Here is a 23,602-nt window from a genome sequence, read left to right as displayed (position 1 = left end):
CACCCTTAAAACTGCATTTATATAATGATCCCAAGTAGGTATAATTAACAGGCCTATGCCATCTAGTGGGCAGCAGAAATGTTCTACCCTGTGTGGGATTTCACATTTAGTCACTGCTTTTATTCACAAAACAGAAGTAGCCAGGGGGGATGAAGCTTTGCAGTTGGAATTATCACTGTCCAGATACCAAAACAATACTGAAATACCTCTCCAGTCTTCTTTATGGAATTTAGATGTTTTATGATGACCTTCTGTGCAAAGATAACCTTACCCTTTTATACCTCTAATCTCATGAAAAAGGAAACTGCACACAAATACAGCTCTGCTGTAAGACTTCTGTTAAGAAAGCCTGTTACTGGATGCATTTTAATTAATACAATATATAGGAAAATCAGTGTGACCAAGGGAAGGTTCCTCAGCTTTCATTTTGTCTCTGAAAACTGAAAGAAATTGTAGTAATTAATAAAACACTCATTTGCATTTAAGCTATTAATAGTGGAAACATTGCATCACAGGTTCTTCATAATTACACGTGTAATGATTCCTAATCTGGTTCTTACATCTGGCAATTACTACCTAAATGTCAGTATTTTAACATAAATGTTATGAATGATAGTGTGGCATTTTTTTAACATTTGCCACCTAATCAAATTAATAGTCTTTCAAGCTGGGAGTTTGTGGTTTCCTTGATAGCAATGCTCATTTTCATTATACCCATACAAAAAATTTGTAAAAATATGACTATTGTTCTTAGCTGAGGGAGAGCCCAGGGATTAGATCACATAAAAGCATTTTATGTGAACTATAATCACCCGTGCTGTCAGACTGATTATTATCTAGTATTCCAGTGATTTCTAATTTAACAGAACTTGGCAGCCCTCTATATTTCTTTCTGTAGGACACAAAAAAATCCAAATATATGAGCAGAGGTGGGGGGATCAAACCCTTATTCCCCTAGCTGATCTTTGGAATACAGCTAAGATGTACTTCAATATACTCAATAAGATTGTCAAGAATTTGTTAGATGTGAAACATCAGTGGTTATTGAAAGGATTTGTATTTCTAAGTCCTTCAAGGGCTTTTGGAATTTTTACAAAGCATGAGGTTCACAAATGGAGATGTAACCAGAGCAGGAGGAATCCAGCTGTAAATCTGTGCAGCAAGATTCAGCCTGAAGGTTACAAATGCCTGTGAAACCTGTCCCATGCTGAGGAATCACCGAGCAGGGCAGTCTTGTGTATTTGTAGACAAGCTGAAAAAAGGTGGGTTTTATTCTTTGTGCTCTTTTTATAGTGCCTTCAAAGCATGTCACCCCAAAATAAAGAGCTTCTACTTTGCAACCGACTGCCTTGAAGAAATGAACAGGTGAGTTGTGTCTCCTCTTGGTCGTGGGATGTTCTTTATCCTGGTGCTTCAGCATTTCATCTCCACAGGAATATACTCTTGGACATCATGCTGGCTGATGGTGTTCTCAGGACTTAGTCCACTCAGGCTTCCATTAATTTTAGTAAACACATCACATTCTGTGGCTCACTTTGCTGAAATTTTCTGCAAAGGAAAGTCAGTTGTGTTGGTCTCATCTACATTAATTAGAAATTGGGTTTTATTAATGGGTATAAGGTTTATCACACTTGTGATTTTTTTTGTTAAGATTGGAAGTCTTAGTGGCATCAATGTTTCTGTCATATAAAAACAATGCAAGCACACCAAGGCTCATGCAGAGTGTGCCCAGTGATGGGACAAGGTATTTTAAAGTTAGCTCTGGTGACAATCCACAGTAACATGACATGACCTAAAAACAGAGAAAAACAATTTGGAGTAATTTTTGTAACAGGAATGGGATTGAAATTGAGATGCATGTATTTTTTGTGCCAGAATTAATATATATATATATATATTTATGTATAAAAAGAAATAAGAATCAACTTCCTCCCCACCCCCAAGAAAAAACCCCAACATTGAAACTCAGAAGTAACTAATTTTGTTCACCACAGCACTGTCCCAGCACAAAGCAGAGGCCAGCAAAGTTCCATTTTGGGGGCTGCAGTGTGCTTTTAGATGTCCTGGGGTGTGCTGGGAGGACATTCCAAACTTCTAACTGGACAAAGCCCTGGACAACCTGATCCCACATTAAAGCTGGTCCTGCTTTAATGTGGGTGGGTGTGGGAACAGACACCTCCTGAGAGCTCTTCTAACCCAAATTACTCTGTGCTTCTCTTGTGATTCAGTGATGAAAGCAGAGCTCAGGAAAAGGTGGGATGGTGCCTTTGATTCCAAAAGGCACAGTCAAATGTCCTACCCCCTCCTGTTCCATCAGGAGTTTGTGTATTCCCAGCTGAAGTGAAAAGCAAGGACACGTGGGACAATGTCACCACACTGGGAAGTCTGAAATCTTTCCTGTCACAGTTGTCTAAAACTTTGAGATTTAGTTTGTTATTACTTGGAAAGACAGAGCTACATCAGGATACAGCTGGATTTTTCTTTGGAATACTAATGCCTAAAAATTACTATTGAATTGAACATTTCTATTCCAAGGTTTTCAGGACACTGTGTTGGTGTAGGAGACTGGCTGGGTTGAAGCAGCTCAGGCCAGTTTATTGTCCACTGAGGAGGATGATGAGGTTCAGTCACCAGGATACTTTCAGGGTATAAATTTGCTGAAGCGTATTTTTTCCCTGTTGTTAATGTTCCATTGTTCAGTTCTGTTGTGTGGCTCAGATTTGTTCAGACTAAACCAAAGTCAGGGTGTTCTGTTGTTTAACTCAGCGTGGTCTCTGCCTTGGCTTTAGTTACTGTGGGAGCTCTCACTCGCTGAAGTGCCATCGATCATATTTATCTATTATACATAAAGGGTTCTGACTCAAGGAAAACCTGCAAGTCTTGACATAGTTCAATAACCTGCTTTTATAATATCCATTGATTTTTCCATGGGGAGCCAAAGGAGCTGCCTTTATGGCAGTGTACAGCCTTTGAGCAGAGGAACAGCTGGGAAGGTGCCAGCACATCTTTTCATATCATACCACCACTTCACATCCTTTACTTCAGAATTTACAAGACCCTTTTTCCTGATTTTTTTGGGTCTGATTCCCACGGGACAAGGCAAAGGGTGAACTTCTGCTTGAAGTATTTTGTGCAGGATTTTCCGTTCAGCAACGCTGTTCCTGTGGAACACTTGTAATTCTCTCCTCACCCAAATGATGGATGACTCTGCCACCTCTGTGAAATCCCTGGGCATCCCCTGCAGCTTTTCCATGCTTCCTGGAACTCCTTCTCCCACACGCCCTGTGTGAAATTCAAAGTGAGGAAGGGAGATTCATAGATGAGAAGTGCATTTAAAATACTAATTTCACAAATCTCTCTCTTCCCAGCAAACTGCTGACCATGTAATGTGAGGAAATAGGGCAAATGCTTTGCATGGTATCTCCCTTTCCTGCTGTCACCACAAAATTTAACTGGATTTTCCATGCTGACAGAAGGGTAGATCCTTCATGCTGAAAAGGAAAGGAGTTCTAACGTGGAGAGGAACATTCTTTATTCACTATGTGGGGAATCTTTGCTCTTTCTTCAGCTGCCTTTGCCACCAGCTCTTGTTTTAACAGCTCTTTTTAGACTTTCTTACATCAGGTTGGCTGTTTAATAGTTTTTCCCACTCCAGAATATTTTCATCTGCCTTTGACCCAGCATTGCTGGTGGGGGGGTTGTACCCAACAGGCAGGAATTGATTTGTCTGTACAGATCGAGGTGCTCAGCTGGGGCTGAGCTTTTCCTGCTGTGCTTTCCAGTGCAGACACACTTGGCTCTGCAAAATTAATGCTCGTGCTGTTTTGTCAGGTCTTACACGAGCACAGTCGTGTTCTTGGAAATGAATTAATAATGGAATTGATGAGCTCATCTTTTGCTTGCTACTCCAGGCTTGTTAAAGGCCTTATTTCCCAGAAGTGCTTCATCTATTACCACCCCACACATAACCTGTTTATGGCTTTAATTAGCACTGAGTTTAATATTCGGTTGTTTTACAATATCTACTTTATTTAAAAGTTCCATGTCATTGAAGTCTGCAGTGCAGTGCATTTACAACCTCCTCATGGGCTCCAAATATTAAATTTAAAAAAGTTTCTATTTTAAGCTGAATAATTTGATCACATTTGATTTGAATAACTGGGTTAACTTTGCAATTTTAATAACTCCCATAAATCTTTTGCGTTCATTCAAAACACATAACAAATATCTGCTACTGAAACAGAATATTGATTGATTTTTATGGGGGTTACCCAATATTTTTCAAGGAAAGACCTGAAATATTATAGCTCAATATTTCTTTTAAAATGAAACTGCTTGAAAATTGAAGTATTGTGAATTAAGTCTCTATTGTTTACAAGCAAATGTTATGGTGTCTCCCATCTACTTTTATGTATGGAGTATAACTGAGTTACTCCAGACTTCCCCTAAATCATCCTGTTTGTTACTAAAGTTTGTTCAAATGTCTCCCTTAAATTTGGGGTGGTTTAGTGTCCTTGAGAGGTCTTGGCCAAATCAGATGGTGAGCCAGGATTGACACAGCTTTTACAGTTTCATTGTACTTTGTCTTTGCTTTAAAGAAACCAACACCTCAGAAAAGGCCTTGGCAAGTAAAACTTTCATACATGTGGCCCTAGTAGACATTTTCCCCCTAAAACAAGAGCTCCTGGAGAAGTGTCACATCTGCCTGGCCTAATTTAACAGTTCTTTAACAACAGAGCTAAATTATTGCAGGGCTCTTACTCCATGAAAAGCAAGGAGAGAATTCTGCAGAACAGGAAAGGTATTTTTCAAACAGAAATCCCTGAAATGGAGGTTCCCAGTGGTGCTGTAAGTAGACATAAAGAGCAGATTTTCCCCTTCCTCCTTTATGTTCCCATAAACTTGTTTCAAACCCGTGCCCGAGGCCATGTCAGCCCTCTAATTTATTGTTCTCACACAAAAGCTCAGAATTTTCAGCACAAGTAGAACAATTTTGTGATCAGAATGAGCTGCAGGCCCAGGGACAAGGTGAAATCACAACGTTTATGGGAGTGAGCAGGGCAATAGTGGAGGAGAACACCAGGAATTCCTAAGAGTGAGCTGTAAGTCTTCCAAATCTCCTTTCCTTGGCTTGTCACCCAGCTCCTCATTTCTAGGATTTATGGATGACTTACTATAGAGCCGTGAATTACCATTTCCCCCTTAATTCAGTTTGAGACCCTCTGGTTTATAGCATTGCACTAAAGGAGTTTGCAATCCACAATTGCAATTATCCACTCAAATTAGCATTCAGGTGTGAATTCCTCCCTGGTGCAGGAGCAGGATCTGCATTGGCTTTCTGCACTAATTTAAATTACAAAATTAACTTAATCATATTCTGCTGTAAATAATACCATTGTGAGTTGATCCAGTTTCTTCTGGGAGCCAAAGAGTTCAGCTGCATTTAATATTGCAGGTTTAGTGATTCCAGCTCTGCATGTGTCTCAGTCCAAACTGGGGTGTGAGACACTGAGCTAACACTGCCAGACCTGAAGATTTAGTAAGAGAAATAAGTAATATCATAATTAAATAGTTGGGCACTTAAGAGGATTGTTTGATCTGTTTGATCTGATTCCTTTAAGACTACGTATGTGAAAGTAGAATTATATAATTTCTTTAGTAAAGCATCCCATTTCTTAAAAAAAATCCCCTCTAAATCCCAAAAAAAACCACCCAAACTTCAGACCATGCTAAACTCAGTTCTGTTGCTTATAAGGAATGTTTCCTTTCTCCAGAACTTTCTTTTGGCTCAATCATTTGGTGAAAGCTGGGGCAAAGACTTGAAAAAATTACCAAAGAGAAGTTCCAGCTGAGTGAATTTTTGTGACTGTTTTGGTAGATTTTCTTAGGGATTATTATTGGTTTTATGTGAAATTATAGTCTATCAGTTACTGTGTGCATATTCTCAGTGCTGCATGACTGTATTTATACAGTAAGTGCTATTTTATTGCCAGAAGGGTAATTTATTTGCTACAGAAATAATAAACTTCCTTTGTCTGTTACCCACTGGGGAAAACCAAAACCAACCAAACAAAGAAACCCACGCCAAACCAGACTTCTGAGCAGAGAGGCATAATTGTGCCTTTGTTTGACAGGGTGAAGTTCAAAAAAAAATTGCAAATAAAAATAACTATCCCATTAAGTGCACGAAGTAGATGCACATGCGAAGAGGGCACGAATTGCCACGGTTCACTTGTCAGCTCTGGAGCTGTCTGGGGCTTTTTTCCCTGTTTTTCCAGGCTGACAAATCTAAGAAGACAATGCATGAAACAAGATCAACAGTCATGTCAAATTATCAAATCAGAGAGTACTTACAGTTTATCCCATGAATGATTTTACTTAACAAATCCCAGCAAGTGTGACAAATAAAAGAGTGGGAACAGGGGCTGCTGAGAGTTGATACACTGGGAGGGATGAGCTCATTGAGAACGCTCTGCTCTGTGTTATATTTCACTGGGAGACATTTTCAGGCTTCTTTTGTGTTGAGGAAAATCAAGGCATCGTTTCAACCATCCCTGCCACAGGAAGCTTTATCCTGTTAAATGAACGTGTTACCTGCACAGCCTTAGGAAACAGTGAAAATAATGTACCTTAGGAACCCAAATGGGAAATGCATTGATTTTTTAGGTGTCCAGTAGGAAAGAATGGTCAGGGAGAAGCAGCATAACAAGTACAAAATCAATTTTGAAATCTAATCCTGTATTGCAGAGAATTTTGCGGTGAATTCTGAAATATGGTTATCCCACTGATGTAAAAAAAGCATAATACAAAGCTTTTGATTAGAAATTAAATATAAACTGCACTGAATAAATTCTGTGTATCAAATAAATGGTTCAAGGGAATCTCTATTTTAATAGACTTAAAGGTAACTCGATGCAAGTGAAATTTAACTTCCACTTTAGTTCTAGTTTTTCATTTTAACCAAAAAATCTCAAGTGTAGAAGCAATCTCAAAAGTGAAGAAAGAGATATTCCTGCACTGAAACATGTATAACTCAAACCTGACGTGACAAAGGAGTGCAAGTATTATTGATGAAAAGAAGCAAGAAAGCAGTTCTTGCATTCAAGTTATATTTATTTATTTATTTATTTATATGTATATATATGAAATATGTAACTATTTATTTATTCTATCCTTTAATACCTCAGGATTTCATTGATTTAATTTTTAAAGGAACATTTAACAAAAAGAAGTAGTAAAAGTGAGTGGACTTTTTCTTGAATTTACACCTTCTCAGGACATGTTCTTAGAATCATAGAATCATAGAATCGATTGGGTTGGAAAAGACCTCCTTCTTTATTTACTTTTTCACTTGAATTAAACAGTTTCTTCTCTAAACCAGCCATCTGGTATGTGCAATAAGTGTATGCAGAGGATATTAGCAAATAAAACTTATCTGAGCCTCAGCAACCCACTTCTTCCTGACCTGTTCTCTGTGAGTTTATGAAACAGTTTTAACTATAACACTAAAAATAATGGCCTTGCATCTTTTTTTTTTTAAAAAAAAAAGAAGCATTCCCTCTTGCCTTTGGTTTTTATTCTTCTACACTAAAGGTATTAGTTCTCTCTAATTTATGATGACTGAGATGGTCGAGTTGTTTTATTTTTTTAATTGTGCTTTTTTTTACTCTGGGCTGTTAGAAAGGAACAGAGTGGAAAAGGGGGTGAATGTGATGCCACTATGAAAAGCATAGTTGCCTTTAGTGCCAGAACATCCCACTGACCTTGGGCTGGCTTAGCCCCCCGTTCAGCAGGAGTAAATTCCAGCAGCCAGGAACCAGAAATTATTGCATTTGTACACTGAGGGATGGTATATTCTTGTTTTTAACACAGTGTGTTGAAGAGCAAGGCAATGTGAAGTAGTTTCCTGGTTGTTTGGCCCACTTTAGCATTTTCCAGTGTTTCTGTTGGGTGATCAGAAAGCAGATGTGCTCCTGACAACTGGGGGCAGTTCAGGCATGATTCACTCTGCAGTCCCCAGCTTTGATTATTGCAGCAGCTCGTCAGTCCCTCTCTGCCCCGGGTGCCTTCGTGCTCATCACTGTCCAGCCTGGGGCACACTCAGACTCTTGGAGGCCCTGGGCTGTCACCCCTCATTCTAACCAGAATTATCTCAGTAAATTTAACTTTACATCCTACCAGGCAGCTCTGTTTTATCCCAAAGCGATGACAACAGTGCCTGTTGGTTACCAACAGAATTAATTAAAGCCAAGTCTGATTTATTTAGAATTTAATTGAGACAAAGCATAAAACTTACTTATGCATTTTGATGACTTTACTTGAGGCTCACCTTTCCCTGCCTTTGGTTCACCAGGGCAATAAAAGATAATTAACCCATTTCTTGGTGCCCTGTAGGTTGTTACAACGTGCCTTGGTAAGACAGAGATTATATATCCATGGGGATGTTGTACAGTATTGAAGGTGAAATGTTGAGGCAAAGGATCTCTGGGCTATTTAGTGCCTCTCCATGTCATCACAATTTCTCTCTGGAATGCAAACCCTGTGCTCTGTTGGGTGGCCTAGAGTCAAACTTAGTGAAACATGCTGGTTAAGTTGTTTATTTATCAAAAGAAAAGAGGTTTGAAATTCCCAAAGAAAAAGGGTGTGGTTTAGTGGTGGGGAGAGAGGAGTCCAGCTGAGGTACAGTGGGATTGCAAATGACACCTGCCAGAACATGTGTGCCTGCTTGTGCCCATGGGGCAGTCAAAGAGCTATGGGGGTACAGCTTAGAAATCAAATTAGACCAACCCCAAACTGGGGTTTTGCTGTAGCTGCTTGTGAGGTGTGGCACACACAGCCTGGCATTGCCTGACCTTCACTCAGACGTGCCCTCAGCCATCCCTGAGGAGCTCAGCTCCCATGGGTGCTCCCCATCCATCCCTGGGGAGCCCAGAACTCCCATGGGTGCTCCCCATCCATCCCTGGGGAGCCCAGAACTCCCATGGGTGCTCCCCATCCATCCCTGGGGAGCCCAGAGCTCACAGGGGCACCCCATCCATCCCTGGGGAGCCCAGAGCTCCCACAGGTCATCCTCATCCATCCCTGGGGAGCCCAGAGCTCATGGATGCTCCCATTGCCTTCCTGGGACCTGCCCTTTTCCCCCAAGGCTTTCAGTGCACAGTTCAGAACCAAATGCCCAAGTTTCCAAGCTCCCCATAAAGAACTTTTAATAACCTTGACTGCCAGTTTTCCTAAAAAATGAGGGTGGTTTGCTCATCAAGGAAATTCATCAAGTTTATGCAGCATTCCTTTTGAACTGAGTTTGCATTTCCTTGGGAAAAAAAAAAAGTTAACCGTAAGAAAATGATCTGTAATCTCAGCACTTGTATAACTCCTGATTAACCTCAAAAACATTCACTCATGCTTTTTTTAAAAAACACAAAGCCTAAAATGGAGATTCTACTTCTTTTCTCAGAAGAGATTTTATCATTATAAGCCGCTGAATGTCATCAGATAACCCATTATGTCGGCTTGACAAAGAGCTGACTCTGAACTGGGGTAAATGAGGTAAGAAAGTCCTTGTAACTAGAGCTGGGGATCATCTTGGCCTTTGAAAGAGAAAAGTCTGAGCAGCCTTAGAGAAGGAAGATTATCTTCAGCTAATTCCAGCTTTGGCCATGTGTAAAGCTGATACTCTGTGTATCCTAAGGATATCCATGTGCTCTGGGAGATCAATATTGACACTTTGGTTTCTGTGTGTGCTTCCAAGATCTGAAACTTTCAAATTAACAATGAGTAACAAGAGAAATTTGGCGAGGCATTTAAGACAATCTGAATTTCCATCCACTGCCCACCCAAATGGCTGAGTCTGTTTTAACTTGGAAAATGGTAATTAGTCCTAATTTATCATTGGTGCTTAAGCAGAACCTCAGTTGAAGGCACTGAGCCATCCTGCTTAATTGCCAGAGGCATATGGCAAAGTATGACTAAAACTATTTTGCTCCAATACTAATGAGTATAGAAATTCGGGAACTGTTGAGAAACTAGTGAATACAAACCCTTAATAATGCCCAGGGAATGATGTCATTCCATTCCTGCCATAAAGAATCTGCCTTGCAGGAGCAGCAAATGCCAAATGATCATTTGCAGAGTGAAATGCTGCTGGTGAGCACTGTGGAAAAGCTGCTCTGCAAACCTGTTAATCCATTTTAAATGTACTTCCTTGGTGATAAAGATGAGTTATTGATGTGCTGATACAAACAATGTCTGTAAGCAGTGCTAAAACCCTGCAGTTGGTATTTGTAAAAACTAATCTTCATTCCCAGTTTCATTTCCAATTTGCTCGCTTCTGTTTTCCTGAAAGGCAAAGCAATGTGATTGCACAATTCTTTATATTTTCATAGTTCTGCAAGTAAATTAAGCCCTCTCACAATTCCCTGTGAGGAGGAAATGTTGCTGTTCCCTTTGGCTCCTTAGGAAAGCCGTGAGATCCGTGGAGGGCTTTGCTGAAGGCTGCAGTGAGTCAGTGCTGTATCCAATATTACAGATTAAGATCGTGGCTCTGGGCTCTGCAGAGCCTCCACCAGGAGATCAATACTGCTGAACTGGGGGCTATTTTTAGTGGAGAGTTCACTCTTCCTTCATTTTCTGCCTCCTTGCTTTGCCTACCACCTTCCATGCACCCCTCATAGAGAATAATAATCACACACCTCCTCAGAAGCTTTTTTTTTTCTCTTCTACTACCAGTGGGAAAGAATTACGCTGGATGTTTTCCTTGTTTTAATCTGCAAAGCAACTTGTCCTTGTGATACTGCACAAGTTGCTCACTAATGTCTTTCTTAAAGTCTCTGAAAGATGTTTTTGTCATTATTCATTAACCAAGAACGTAATTATTAACAAATTTGATGTTGCAATGTTAAAAAAGACAAAAGAGCTGCTCCTAGAAAACCTTCATGTTCAATATACTGGGAAATTAATGACATGGTAAATAATTTATTCACTGAGTAAGGGGATGCTTTAGAAAACATCCCAGCCATTACAGATGGCATTAAAGGGCTTTTTCTTTGGTTATGTTTCCTTTTTAAAGAAAATAAGCTAATTCTTGATTTTCCAGTTGCTGAAGATTAAGAAGTAACTTTCCCCTCTATGTGTTCATTTCCCTTTTTTCTAGTTTTTCAATTATATACTGTATGAATATCCAGTAATCTTACATGAAGAAAACTCTGAACCTAAAACAAACTATAATACTTTCCCAGTGAAGCAGAAAATCTTATCTTTGATCAGACTAATTAATTTTGGGGTAAAGAAAGAAACCAGAACATCTGATGTCAAATGTAAATTTTGCAGTACTTTCAATTTACCAAGTTTTGGGTTAGAAACCTAAGATTCCATTAAAAAAAAATAAAAAGGAAAATGAAGTTGATATAGCAGCTCAACAAGACTAAACATTTATATCACTAATATTGTGAATCCAAACTAGCAAATAGACAGTGGATTCTGCCATAGGCTGTTTTAGCTTTCTGAGGACGCAAATTTAATACAAGCTATTCCCTAATACAGGTTTTCATAAAATAATTATCATCATTCTATTTTCTAGTATTTTGGAAATTCAGGCAAGTTCTTGAAATTAATAGGAGTAGCAATCAGAATAAATGTGATGTGCTCCTGCACACCGTGTCTCTGGAAACCATTCCTCACAAATTTGCAGAAGCAGCTCAGAGAGGGTTTGGTTCTGCTTAAGGGGACATTCTCTGCTCTCCACAGCCCATAAAAATCCCACTTATTCTTTGCTGAAGTTGGCACGTTTGTATGTGAGCTCCACACTTTCCTGATGACAGAAGGATGATCAGTGTCCTGGTCCTTCAGGGTTCCAGGCAGCAGAATAAAATGCCAAGGTCTGATCCTGCACGAGGTAAAGACCTCCAGCAGATGTGACCACGAGTCCAGAAGAACTTCTGCAGTGGCCTGAACTGGGATGTCCTTCACTCGCAGTTATTCACCTCTGAACACGCCTGGATTGTGCTTTTAACACCCTGAACAGTGCTCAGGTTTTGCAGTAACCATTGTCTCTGACTTTTCCAGATGCTAGGAACGTGTGTGACCTCAGATTAACATGAGATGTGCCTTTTAAGTATCTCTTCCTCATTTTTTTGTCATTCTATCAGATGGATGAATCGTTTGGGTCTCGCAGCAATTGGTTACACACCTGATGACAAGGACATTCATCCAGATGAAGGTAATGCTTCAGTGATTATAATTAGGAGAGGAGAGCAGACAGCAGAGATCTGTTAAGTGTCTCAACAAACTTGGAGATGTCATAACTGACTCCTTTATTAACACTTGGCTGTATCTTTTCAAATACCAACTTTTATAAGAATCCTTACCCTTGAAGAACTCCAGTTACTGGTGCCACCACCAAAGAAAATAAAATCCCGAGTAATAATTTTAAGAAATATTTAAAATAAGTGATAAAGAGAATTCAGGGTTCAGGTTGAGGTGTGATCTCCCAAATCTCAGCCCTAAGGGATGCCCCCTAAAGCAAGTGAAGACACCACAAACCCAGGCAACATGTGCTTTTTGTGCTTCCTGAGCTCAGGTTCCAGCCTTCCCTTTTCCCATCACCCACAGTGGAATTAATGCTGACATAATAAAGTGTTGAGGCATCTGGAATGAAGTTTCTCTTTGACAGTCTGTGACCTGAAGTTGGGGTTTAGGTGCAGTGGGAGTCAGGTGCCCAACCTGCTTTCTGTAAAGCTGCCCTAAAGCATTTGGAGATTCACGTGCAGATCTGTGTATCTCAGTGCCAGACATTCCCACAAGCCTGTTCCTTCTGGCTGCCAAGCCCTGTGGGTGACTGGGGAATGTTTACCTGGCCTTGCTAACGATGTTTTTAAAATGTGGGACCTGCTTGGTTGTGGAAAAGCACAGGAGTGAAACCGGGAATGCTTTGTTAGCAGATTACTGGAGCGAGAGTGACCAGGACGACATCGATGGCTCGCTCACCCTGAAGCAGGAGGGCTCCTCAACACTGTGTGACACCTACCATCGAACACCCTCAGTGAGTCCCAAATGTTGCATTTGACAGTAGGTCACCAAAAAATCTCTGTGTGCCTTGAGTTGCACTTTCCCCGTTTCGGAACGTTTAATTGCCGTAAAGGTGGAATAAAGCTGGATCTGATTGTAAGAATGAAATTATTGCTGTTCCTCATGAGCCAAGACCTGGAGGTTTCCATAGAAAGTCAGTTACAAAGGAAGGAGAGGTAAATATCTCCTGACACAGATCTGCCACCGCACTGTAAATATGACCTTTTTTTTTTTAGGGTTGGTGAGACTACACCTGATAATAGGAACAAATATTCAAATGTTGACTTCACTGCAGAGCATGAAAAGAATGTGGTGGATGGGATAGTTTGGATTAAATACTCAAGTATGAGTATTGGATAGTGGGGGATGGAGATTAAGGTCAGCTCACATTCACGCAGTAATCAGGTTTTAGTTGTTCTTCTCAGAACAAATCTTTCTAGGCAGGGGGTTTTTGTTACAATATTGTGCACAATACCATAGTATTGATAGTATTGCAAATAGAACATTTCTATTAGACAAAACACAGACAGGCTGTGATAATTATTCTATGTTTCTAAACACAGATAGGACTGTTCTCTATTTTTCTTTCAGATTTTTCTTCAGCGTGAATGACATGATCCTCACACAGCCAGAACTAAAGAAAGAGTGACTGAGACAACAGCATCACATGGGTGAAGTTCAGACTGATTTTCACCCATGTGATGCTGTTTTATCAACTGGGATACAGGTTAAGCCCCTCCCTTTCTGTTTTTCCACATTTTTGCCTTTCTCTTTGTTTTTGAATTAAATTTATGCACAGACCCAGCAGAATTAATTCAAATAATTCCAGAAGTTCAGCAGTCCCCCAGTCAAAAATCTCCCTGGGTGCTGAAATTTTTGTTCTTTGGGTTTAGTTTTTGGTTTTTTTCCTTTGGCTGGATACATATCCCCTATAAAGAGAAAGTAAATCCGATTATGGTTTCTTTTTGGAGACTCCCATGTCTTCAAGGCACACTGCTGGACTGAGTGTAAGCTGGGCAGGTCTTCAGGAAACCTGCATCAGTGTTATACTGTTCTTTCCATCAGGAGTTGAGTGTGGGCAGAGAATGTGCAAAACAAGAATAGGGAGTGGTTAAAATATAGCACTTGCATAAAAGTTCTCACTGCTAATTATCTTCTGTTTACTCTAATTATCTTCTGTTTCCAGAGGTTCATGTTATGACATATCAAGCACATCAGTCCATTGATTACTATATCTCTCATAATTTTCTACACCACAGTCCCTTTCTTGGGTCTGTTCAAAGCCTTGTCTCACAGTCAGCTGTTTCTGTGTCTTCCCAGGTGAATTCCTCCAGCCCATTCCCCGAAGCCAAACAAGGTCGACACTTTTCAAGCGAATCGACGTATTCCCACTCCTCTGCCGAGGATTCCCGGCAGGATGCAGCAGGCAGCACACACTCCTCGGGATGCAGACCCCCCTACCGAGAGCGGCGCTCGTGGCAGGACCTCATAGAGACCCCCCTGACCAGCTCAGGGCTGCACTTCCTGCAGACTGTTCCTCCCGAAGCCGAGTACTCCAGCGGCCGGCCCGGAATGTCCCCGGACAAACGAAGACAAGCCACGCTGCCAGTCCAGAGGCGACATAATTTTGAGCAGGACGGGCCTTTCCCTCTGGTGGAGTGTCCCAGGGGACACAGCTCCCATGGCAGGCCCCAGAAACAACGCAGCCAGAGCCTCCCCCGGAACAGAGACGTCAGGGGCAAGGGCCGGGTAAAGTCCATCGAAGGGATGGATGACAGTCTGGAAGAGAAAGTTCCCATTAGGAGGCATAACAGTTTCTGTGCAGAAGGTGAGCTTTGGGAGATGTTCTGATCCTCCTGACTGCCATCAAAAGCCAGGGCAGTATTGCCATTATTCCCAGCAAGTTCTCTGTGGTTGAATCGCTGGATGTTGGCAAATTCATCCGTCACTACACAGGAATTCATATTTGAAATTCCAGGAGGTAACACTAAGAATAGAGCTTTGGGATGATCAAAAAGTTCTTGTTTTATCAAAACAAACACCGGGGAACTGTGTAATAGGGTTAATTTATTCATGAAGCTGCAGTATTTCTGGGTTTAGAGACTTCGTCAAAGCAATTGGATTTGTTGTCAGGTTTCTTTCTTTTCTTTCAGAAAACATAAAAGAGATTGAAGAAATCACAGATGGTCTGCAGGAGCTGTACAAAACCCTGGAAGAAGCCAGTCTGTCAGCTTTTGGGGAGCAGCGTCCTTCCACCAAGCAGGAGTTCCGCAAGTCCTTCGTGAAACGATGCAACGACCCCGTTATCAATGAAAAGCTGCACCACATCAGAGTTCTCAAGAGCACTTTAAAAGTAAGGCTTTAGCACTGGCTTTGGGATAAGGAACATAACCTTGTAAAAGTATAATCATAGAGTCACAGAAAGGTTTGGGTTGGAAGGGACATTAAAGCCCACACAGTCCAACCCCTGCCATGGGCAGGGACACCTTCCACTATCCCAGATTGCTCCAAGCCCCCTCCAACCTGGCCTTGGACACTTCCAGGGATGGGGCAGCCACAGCTCCTCTGGGCAACCTGTGCCAGGGCCTGCCCACCCTCACAGTCAGGAATTTCTTCCCAATATCCCATCTAAACCTGCTCTCTGGCAGTGGGAAGCCATTCCCCCTTGTCATGTCACTCCATTCCCTAAATCTCTTAATGTTTTCCATGGATGAGGCTTTCTTTGTAGCTTTAAAATTAAGTTGCAAATAAACTAAAACTCCTTGAAAGCAAACATGTTCCAACTTAAGAATGATTATTTGGCACTCTGTATAGGCATGTTGTAGTGAGTGCCATGGACTGAGTTGTCAAATAGTTTAAGCTGTAATGGTTCCTGAACTTAGGTAAAATATTAAACTGTTCCTGGCACTTTGCGTTAAAGTAAAAGAAGAAATAAAGTGCTGAAATATAAGATTTCATTTTGACATGTCTTTCTGGAATTTGCCAGGCAAAGGAAGGGGACCTCACAGTTATCAACAGCCTTCTGGATGATCCCAACTTAACATCAAAGAAGTTCAAAGATTGGAAACTAAAGAACTATGAGTTTTTCCTGGACATTTGTGAGTACAGTGGTGCTGGGAAATCCCAAAATGGAGCCTCTGAACTGGGAAGCTCAGCCCCAATGCTGACACACACACACTCCTTCATCGAGACCCACGTGTGACAGGACTCAGCCTGAGTAGCTGCTGGGTGCCCTGAAAATCGAGTCAAACACTGGCATATTTATTGATAACACACTCAGCAGTACTGTAAATACTTGGGTAAGAGAATAGTGCCACAGGATGCCTCCTACATTGCATGAGAAGACAATAATATTTTAAATGGATTTTTTTTGTTTGCTGTTATCAACCAATGTCCGTATCAAGCTCTGCATTAGGAAGAAGTGGTGCAGAAGTGTAACTGAATATAAATACCAGTATATTTAAAGTACTGTACTAAAATTAAGCTTATAGTATGAGCTCCTACAATCATTTTATATATTTAGATATATATAAACACATATCTATGTATATAAAATGTAACATGATAGTTGACATTTCCTTTTAAAATGCCCTAAAGTTCACATTTTCACACACCGTTCCTTGAGGAAAAAAAAAAAATATAAAAATGAAGGCATAAATCCATTGGCCGCTCTCAGAGATGACCATTTATTTTTGCAACATTTCCAGGTAGTGACCATCTTTGCAAATAAAAGGACAGAGTTAGCAAAATGTAAACTCAATCCCTATAGTGTGCCTTAAAATGTACACTGTACATCTAACAAATAGACCCCAGTCTGGCCCTATGGGCACTCTGTACATGCCATTAGATACTGTGTTTTTAACATGCTGTGCCTGCCTTTCCAACGAGGGAACAGGAGCAAGCAGGTGAGGCACAGAGGTAGAACAATGTTGGTTGTTCACTAATGCTGCAACTTCAACTGGTTTTAATAGAATTTGAAGTATTTCATGGTGAAAGAAAAAAAAACCATCTGCGCTGAGTAAGGTACCTACTGCAGGTTTTCATCCTTTCTTCACTGTGAATTTAAGTGACACATGACTGTGAGTCACAAAATTCAAAAGGAGAATGAGAAGGAAGTTTAAAAAACCTCCTGAGCTAATCAATTACATTCTGTGACATCTATAGCTGAGTAAATTATTCAAAGTTATATAATGTCTGGCAATAATTTTTAACTGGTAGCAGTACTTTTAGCACGTGGGTGAAGTGATTCAAAGCATCATTTGAAAATCAATCTGTATGGATTGGTTTGGGAAGACACACAAGTCACACGGGGTATTTCACTTCCTTGCCTGGGTGAAGAATGGTTTCTAAGAATCAGATTTTGGAGAAAATACTTGTATTCTTGGGGGGGGGGGGGAAGATTGTTCTGAATGCTAGTGAACATGAAGTTCAAACACAGTCACAGCTTTCTTTGACTCTGCTTACCAGAATATTTCTGAAAGGCAGAAGGAAGGGGATGTGACTAAAACTGATGTCATTTCACTGAAACACAGACATTCACCGAGAATTTTTTCACAAGATGAACATAGTTGTCTCCCATACGTCAAGGTGTATAAAATCCATGCCATTCAATATAATACTGAACTTAGTTTAAAATGTTATCTCAGTGAGGTCCCAATATCCAGGGAGAGATTTAATTTTTCCCAAATCCAGAACCAGGTGAAGGTGTCCTGTGTGTTTAGCTCTGTCTCCACAGAGCAGCTGGAGGGCCTGACCTTGGCTGGCCACCTGCCCTCACTCCCCCTCCTCAACAGGGCAGGGGGAGAAAATGTCATGGAAAAGCTCCTGGGTTGAGATAAAGACAAGGAGATCACCTACTAATGGTTATCATGGGCAAAACAACCCTGACTTGGGAAAAAATTCATTTACTGGCAATTTAAAATAGAGTTGCATAGTGAGAAAAAAAAAAAGACAAATTAAAAACACCTTTCCCTTGCCTCCTCCCTTCTTTCCAGGTTCAGTTTCATCCCTTCATTCCCAGCAAGCAACAGTATAAATTATAGAATCTATTTAGAAAGCAATTCATACTTACATGCAGGCACTGATGGATGCTCACAGAATTAGTTAAATAGATGGAACTTTCAATATTCCTAAAGAAATTTAAATTTGCCTTTTGTTTCAAACCCAAAAGATGGTTTGTGCTTTCATAATAAAAAGATCTATATTATTTTAAAATAGCTTTCCACTGCATTGTCACTCAAGAGAGAAATTACAATTGTCCACTGAGCCTATTCAGTGAAGTCTGAGTAAACAGAGAAATAAGGTATTTCTCTTCTAAAATGCTACTTATAGATGCAGCTGAAAATGATATACATAATTTGGAAGATATATTTCTCAGAACTAACACAAATAGGAAGGAAAGTAGATGATCTCAATTTTAAGTTAAAATAGATTTCTGAAGTACGAGTAGAAGAGATAAATAGTTGTTAATTCATACTTTTGCTCAGCTTATCTTTCAAATCTTGCAGTGTCATGAGATGATTGTTCTGAAATCCTCAGAATCGTGAGTCTGCCTTTTGCTCCTGGAGAGCAGCTCTCAGCAAACGTGATTTGCACTGAACAGGCCAGATGAATTATCCAGGACATTCATAAGGTGAAATGAGATACACTGGAGAAATTTCCTGTAACGGGCTTAAGATTAATTGGGAGAAAAGTTTGAAAGATTTATCTGGCGTTGCTTGTGCCTTAGAGCAAGCAAAATCTAATTGCTAAATTAAGCAATACAAAGACTTTATTCTTTCCCAAATGTCAGCTGGCTTTTGGGAGTCATTTCAGAAGAACTTGTCATACTTCTTGCATATGAACTCAGCTCCGACCTGCAGCCCTGCCCACCCCACCACGAGTTTCCTCCTCCTGGCTGTAGGTACCAATCTGGCTGTACTGCAGAAAGTCATGTCCAAAGTCACGGTAGCACAGTTATCCAGAATCTCACCACCTTTGAAATCACTGGAAAGCAAAGTGCAATACAGACACTGTACTTAAAAATCCATGCACCAAATCCTGCTTCTGTATTAAAATATGTTACGTTTTCCTAGACCAACAGGTACTTAAACACACTGTACAAAGCAGCTGGAATTGTTGTGGTGGTTTGGATCCCATGTTTTTCAATAAGAAAAAAACAAGTCTTGGCTGTTGAGCTCATCAAGGGAAATAAACAGTCCCAGTACCATACATTTATTAATTTACAAGATTTCCTGCCTGAATGCTCAGGTAAAACTTGGTTCTTAACATGCACAGCTACACAAAGAGACTATTTGGATGTGTTTTATTGATCTGGATCTTATTAAAGTTAGTGTCTTCACTGAGAATTCTTGCAGGTAAAATGTCTCAGCCCACAGACTCTCCTGAGACTCCATAAGCTGAGTCTTTTTGTAACTGGCTATTTTTCATTACAACTGATTTAATGTTCCCCCGGAGCTACTGATTCCTCTCTTGTTTTAACACTGTTCTATATTCAAGTGATATCTCAGATCTCTGAAAGTAGCTTGGTAGCTCTTTCTCAGCGTCACTTCCTGAGAAAACTGAGACATTTTTCTTGGTTTCAATAATTTAAGTGAAAATTTCCCTGAGCTTGCTCTAATTGATATGAACAAGAACCAATGGAGGAGCAGCAGTTTCTCACCAGTCTGTATATTCAGCTCCAGGCTGCTGCCTTTTAAGCTGGAAATTGTGGTGCTCCACTGGCTTTTTCCAAGGAAAATGAAAGGAGTGTTGCAGAGCATTGCTCTGCGTACATGGCCCTTAACTCTGTTCTTACTCTTCAGCAGTCACAGCCCTTGGGCCAGAACACTCCCTCTGGTCCAAGGTCTTGTGAAGGACAGGGCAGGGACCTTGGAGGGAGTTACTTTACTGGGAAGGGCTCAGCCTCCTCAAAAATTGTGGAATTCCGCTGCTGACCTTTAAAAGGCTTCGCTTTAAATGTTAATGGGACTGCTGGGAGAAAAATGAAGAATCTGGTAGGAATTGTTTAACTTAGCACAAATCTGAGGAGAATGAAGAAAATTCTTATATTTGTCTCAACAAAACCAGCCCCATCTGCCACAGCTGGCAGCTGCCCCCAAACCAGAACACAAAGAGATCCTGACTCTGAATCTGGAACCAGTCCTGGGGAGATTCCTTAAGGAAGAGAGCACAGGCCTGTCTGATTTACTGGGCTTCAGCCTGAACACCCCATTTATGGGACACCCAGTGTCCTGTAGGGAAATTTTAGAGAAATAAATGGTGACTTGATCTCATAAAGGATTTTAATTTCTCCTTAGTTTTCACAGAAGGGAAATGATGCATTTCCAGGGAAGACAGAAGGGCACAGGTTTTCCATGGTAGATTTTCCACATACCACATGCCTTAGGCCACTGAGCTAAAATCTCATTAGAGACAACACAGCATCTTCCCTGCTGCCAAATGATGTTTATTTACCACTAGGACAAAATGGGTAATAGCAGAAAAAACTGAAGAAGCAATATTAGCCCATTAATTTATATTCAGTAATAAAAAGCTCTTTTTCTTCTGGAATGTTTCCCTCATTAAAACTAAGGCTCAGGGTAGGTTTTCCAGGCAAAATGCTGTGAGGAAAGGTCCCCCATGTCCCATCCCAGAGGAATTCACATTGCGTGGCTGAGGCTCTCAGTGGGTTAAGTGGGCACAGATCAGAAAATCACATCTGAAAATCACCCCTGAGCTCTTATCAGCTGATGTATGGAAAACACATGGCTATTTAAACCAAAACTAGTAAGTTGTATTCTCTTAGTTGATGTTTATAATTATTTTCTTTACTCCCATTACATACAAGCATAATAATGTGTTTGTCATCAGTTCCACTCGCTAATATGTAGGCAGGGGACTCTCTACTCTTGATATAACTAATTGACAAAGAAACAGGTTTTTAAAGCTTAGTTTCTGCATTTTACGGGTTATACCACACTTGCACATTCGGGAGGAGGATTAGAGATAATATTGTTTAAGCTTTTATCAGGTTTTGAGATAGGTGATAAACTGCTGGGAGCTACTCTTAATTTATATAATTTATATAATTCAGACAGATACTGCCTTCAGGAAAAGAACCATATTCACTTTTAATGCAGGCCTGGCAGGTCTATCTTTATTTTCATTGAGCACACACGTGTGTTAGAAGTGACTTTATGCATTAGTGCCACTGTATGAGCAGTATTTGAAAGGAAGCAATGTTGTATAAATGACAAAATACGTTGACAACCTGCTGTTTGAGCAGCTAAGCCCTCTAGCTTCTGTCCTCACATTTCTAGAATATTGTTCATCCTCAGGCGTTGGTGAGGGTATCAATACAAACCTTTTTACTGACGGTAAGTGCATCTATCCGAATGCTGCAGATTAACTAAGGATGTCCCATTAAACATATTAACTACTGCATTTTTTCACTAGCAACCACGAAGAAAATACGTCTTAACAAACTGTGTTCACTGGCCAAAACACCAGTAAGACCCTGTTACCAGTTAAGACTTCTGTTTTACTGAGAAACAAGGACTTCAGCTTAAAAATCTGATGAGAAAACAGGTTAGGATATAAGAGAAATGCACTAGTACTAATAAACTTTTTACATTTGACACATACTGTATTACAAAGACAATATCCTTGTAAGACCATTAATTGCTGGGCCATAGGTGACTTCTGTCTAGGTTACTAACTAGCTAATAAACCTTGTATAGAGCCTTTTTTAGATAACGCTTCCATGTATGAAAATATATGACACCCTTGTACTATGGCTTGCACTTTACTTGCATTAAACTGTGAAGTAGGCTGTAGTAATGTCTTTGTATATTCAGGGGTTGAAATGCCAAAGCACTGGAGTATCGTACTGCTGGTGTTCAACCTGTCCCACGTGTGTTCTGCAAACCCCACCAACTCAAACCTTTAGCAAATAACGCTCTGGGGTCTCCATGGTCTTTGTTTCTTTGTAAATAGAAACATTCTTACTGTTTCTGTAGCAATAGGAGGTTATAAACCAAACTTTCACTAGGACTGTTTTCAATAACAAAAAATAAAATAAAAAAAAAAAATAAAAAAAAAGAATAAATCTATAGCGCCTTGTATAAAAATCATGGAGACTCCATGACCTGTGGGCATTTTTGTTTACAAGCAGTATGTATATATGTATTAGAGGCAGAACTGTTATTTATCACAAAGTTATGTTGTGGATGACTCTTTCTTAAATAAAAATATGTTCTCTGTCATTAAGAAAAATTAAGTATTTTAGAGCCATCTTGAGACGTTTGAAGTGTCAAGCTTCAAATACGAGCAATCTTCCATGTTTCAGCCTTGTTTTTCTAATCAGAACTGAGAGGTAATGGCAAACCCCCTGTCCTTGCCAGGAAAAACGTCAGAGTTGTAAGTTTTTGAGCATTCTGCAACTTTTCTATAATGCCCATCTTGCTTAAGCGCTTTTCTGAGCAGATACTCCACAGTAAATCCTCAGCTCACAGATGCTACAGAGACAAAATTAACTGCTTAGACTAATACAGGTCAAACAAGGTTTCAACCCCTGGATAATACAGTATTTCTTCAGTTTCCCAAAAGTATTTTTAATTTTATACTTGTCTATGTTGAGAGATGACCCAATAGTTTCTATAGGCGACGAAAATTAGGTTTCTTTTCTTCCCTCTTTCCAGGTGGGTTCTGTGTGAATTACTGTAACCGGCTGCGTTTTTTCTATCACAGATTATTAACTTGTTAACTTTTTGTGTGTCTACAATGAAAATTTATGAATGGAAAACTTCACTGTGTGTTGCTCACTGGGCATATACCTCATGGTACATTGCACAGACGTGTAAGTTGTAAGTTGCACTGCAACATTAAAAAAAAAAGGAACATATTGCTCTTTTTTCAAAGATATTAACTTATTTAAGAGATATAGTCTGTACATTATTAAAAAAGAAAAGGAAAAAAAAAAAACATTTATTCTTCCTAAATTCAAACAAAGCTTTTGTTTTGGGAGGGTTAAAAAAAAAAAAAAAAGTTGTAAACTTCAGTTGTAAATTTGGACTTCAATAAACGAATTATCTGCACTTAGATTGCGTGTTTAAGGATGTTTGTGGGGGTTTATATGTGTTCCCGGCTGACGGAGATCCCGCCACGGCTCAGAGCGATCCCTGCCCGCTCTAAGGTCGATCCCTGTCCTCCTGAGGGCGATCCCGACTGAGGGCGATCCCTGTTCCCCTCAGGGCGATCCTTGTTTCCCTGAGGGCGATCCCGGCTGAGGGCGATCCCTGTCCTCCTGAGGGCGATCCCTGTCCTCCTGAGGGCGATCATGGCTGAGGGCGATCCCTGTTCCCCTGAGGGTGACCCTGGCTGAAGGCGATCCCTGTCTGCCTGAGGGCGATTCCTGTTCCCCTCAGGGCGATCATGGCTGAGGGCGATCCCTGTTCCCCTCAGGGCGATCCTGGCTGAGAGCGATCCCTGTTCCCCTGAGGGTGACCCTGGCTGAAGGCGATCCCTGTCTGCCTGAGGGCGACCCCGGCTGAGGGCGATC

General features: G+C 40.5%; 1 protein-coding gene across 1 annotated transcript in view; it reads left to right on the top strand.

Annotated features, from left to right (window-relative positions):
* Positions 1-23,142, top strand: part of LOC135421547 (connector enhancer of kinase suppressor of ras 2-like) — a 172,691-nt gene extending 149,549 nt beyond the window's left edge. The window contains exons 19-24 of the mRNA XM_064670139.1: positions 1,294-1,365; positions 12,144-12,214; positions 12,933-13,036; positions 14,383-14,890; positions 15,216-15,415; positions 16,049-23,142. Of these exons, the coding sequence (XP_064526209.1) occupies positions 1,294-1,365; positions 12,144-12,214; positions 12,933-13,036; positions 14,383-14,890; positions 15,216-15,415; positions 16,049-16,264 (1,171 nt within the window). The 3' untranslated portion in view covers positions 16,265-23,142. The remainder of the gene's footprint in view (positions 1-1,293; positions 1,366-12,143; positions 12,215-12,932; positions 13,037-14,382; positions 14,891-15,215; positions 15,416-16,048) is intronic.
* Positions 23,143-23,602: the final 460 nt, after the last annotated feature.

This window comes from Pseudopipra pipra, chromosome 13, assembly GCF_036250125.1.
Source record: "Pseudopipra pipra isolate bDixPip1 chromosome 13, bDixPip1.hap1, whole genome shotgun sequence".
Taxonomy (NCBI): Eukaryota; Metazoa; Chordata; class Aves; order Passeriformes; family Pipridae; genus Pseudopipra; species Pseudopipra pipra.
Note: the sequence above shows the minus strand (reverse complement) of the source record. Positions and strands in the feature narration are given on the sequence as shown.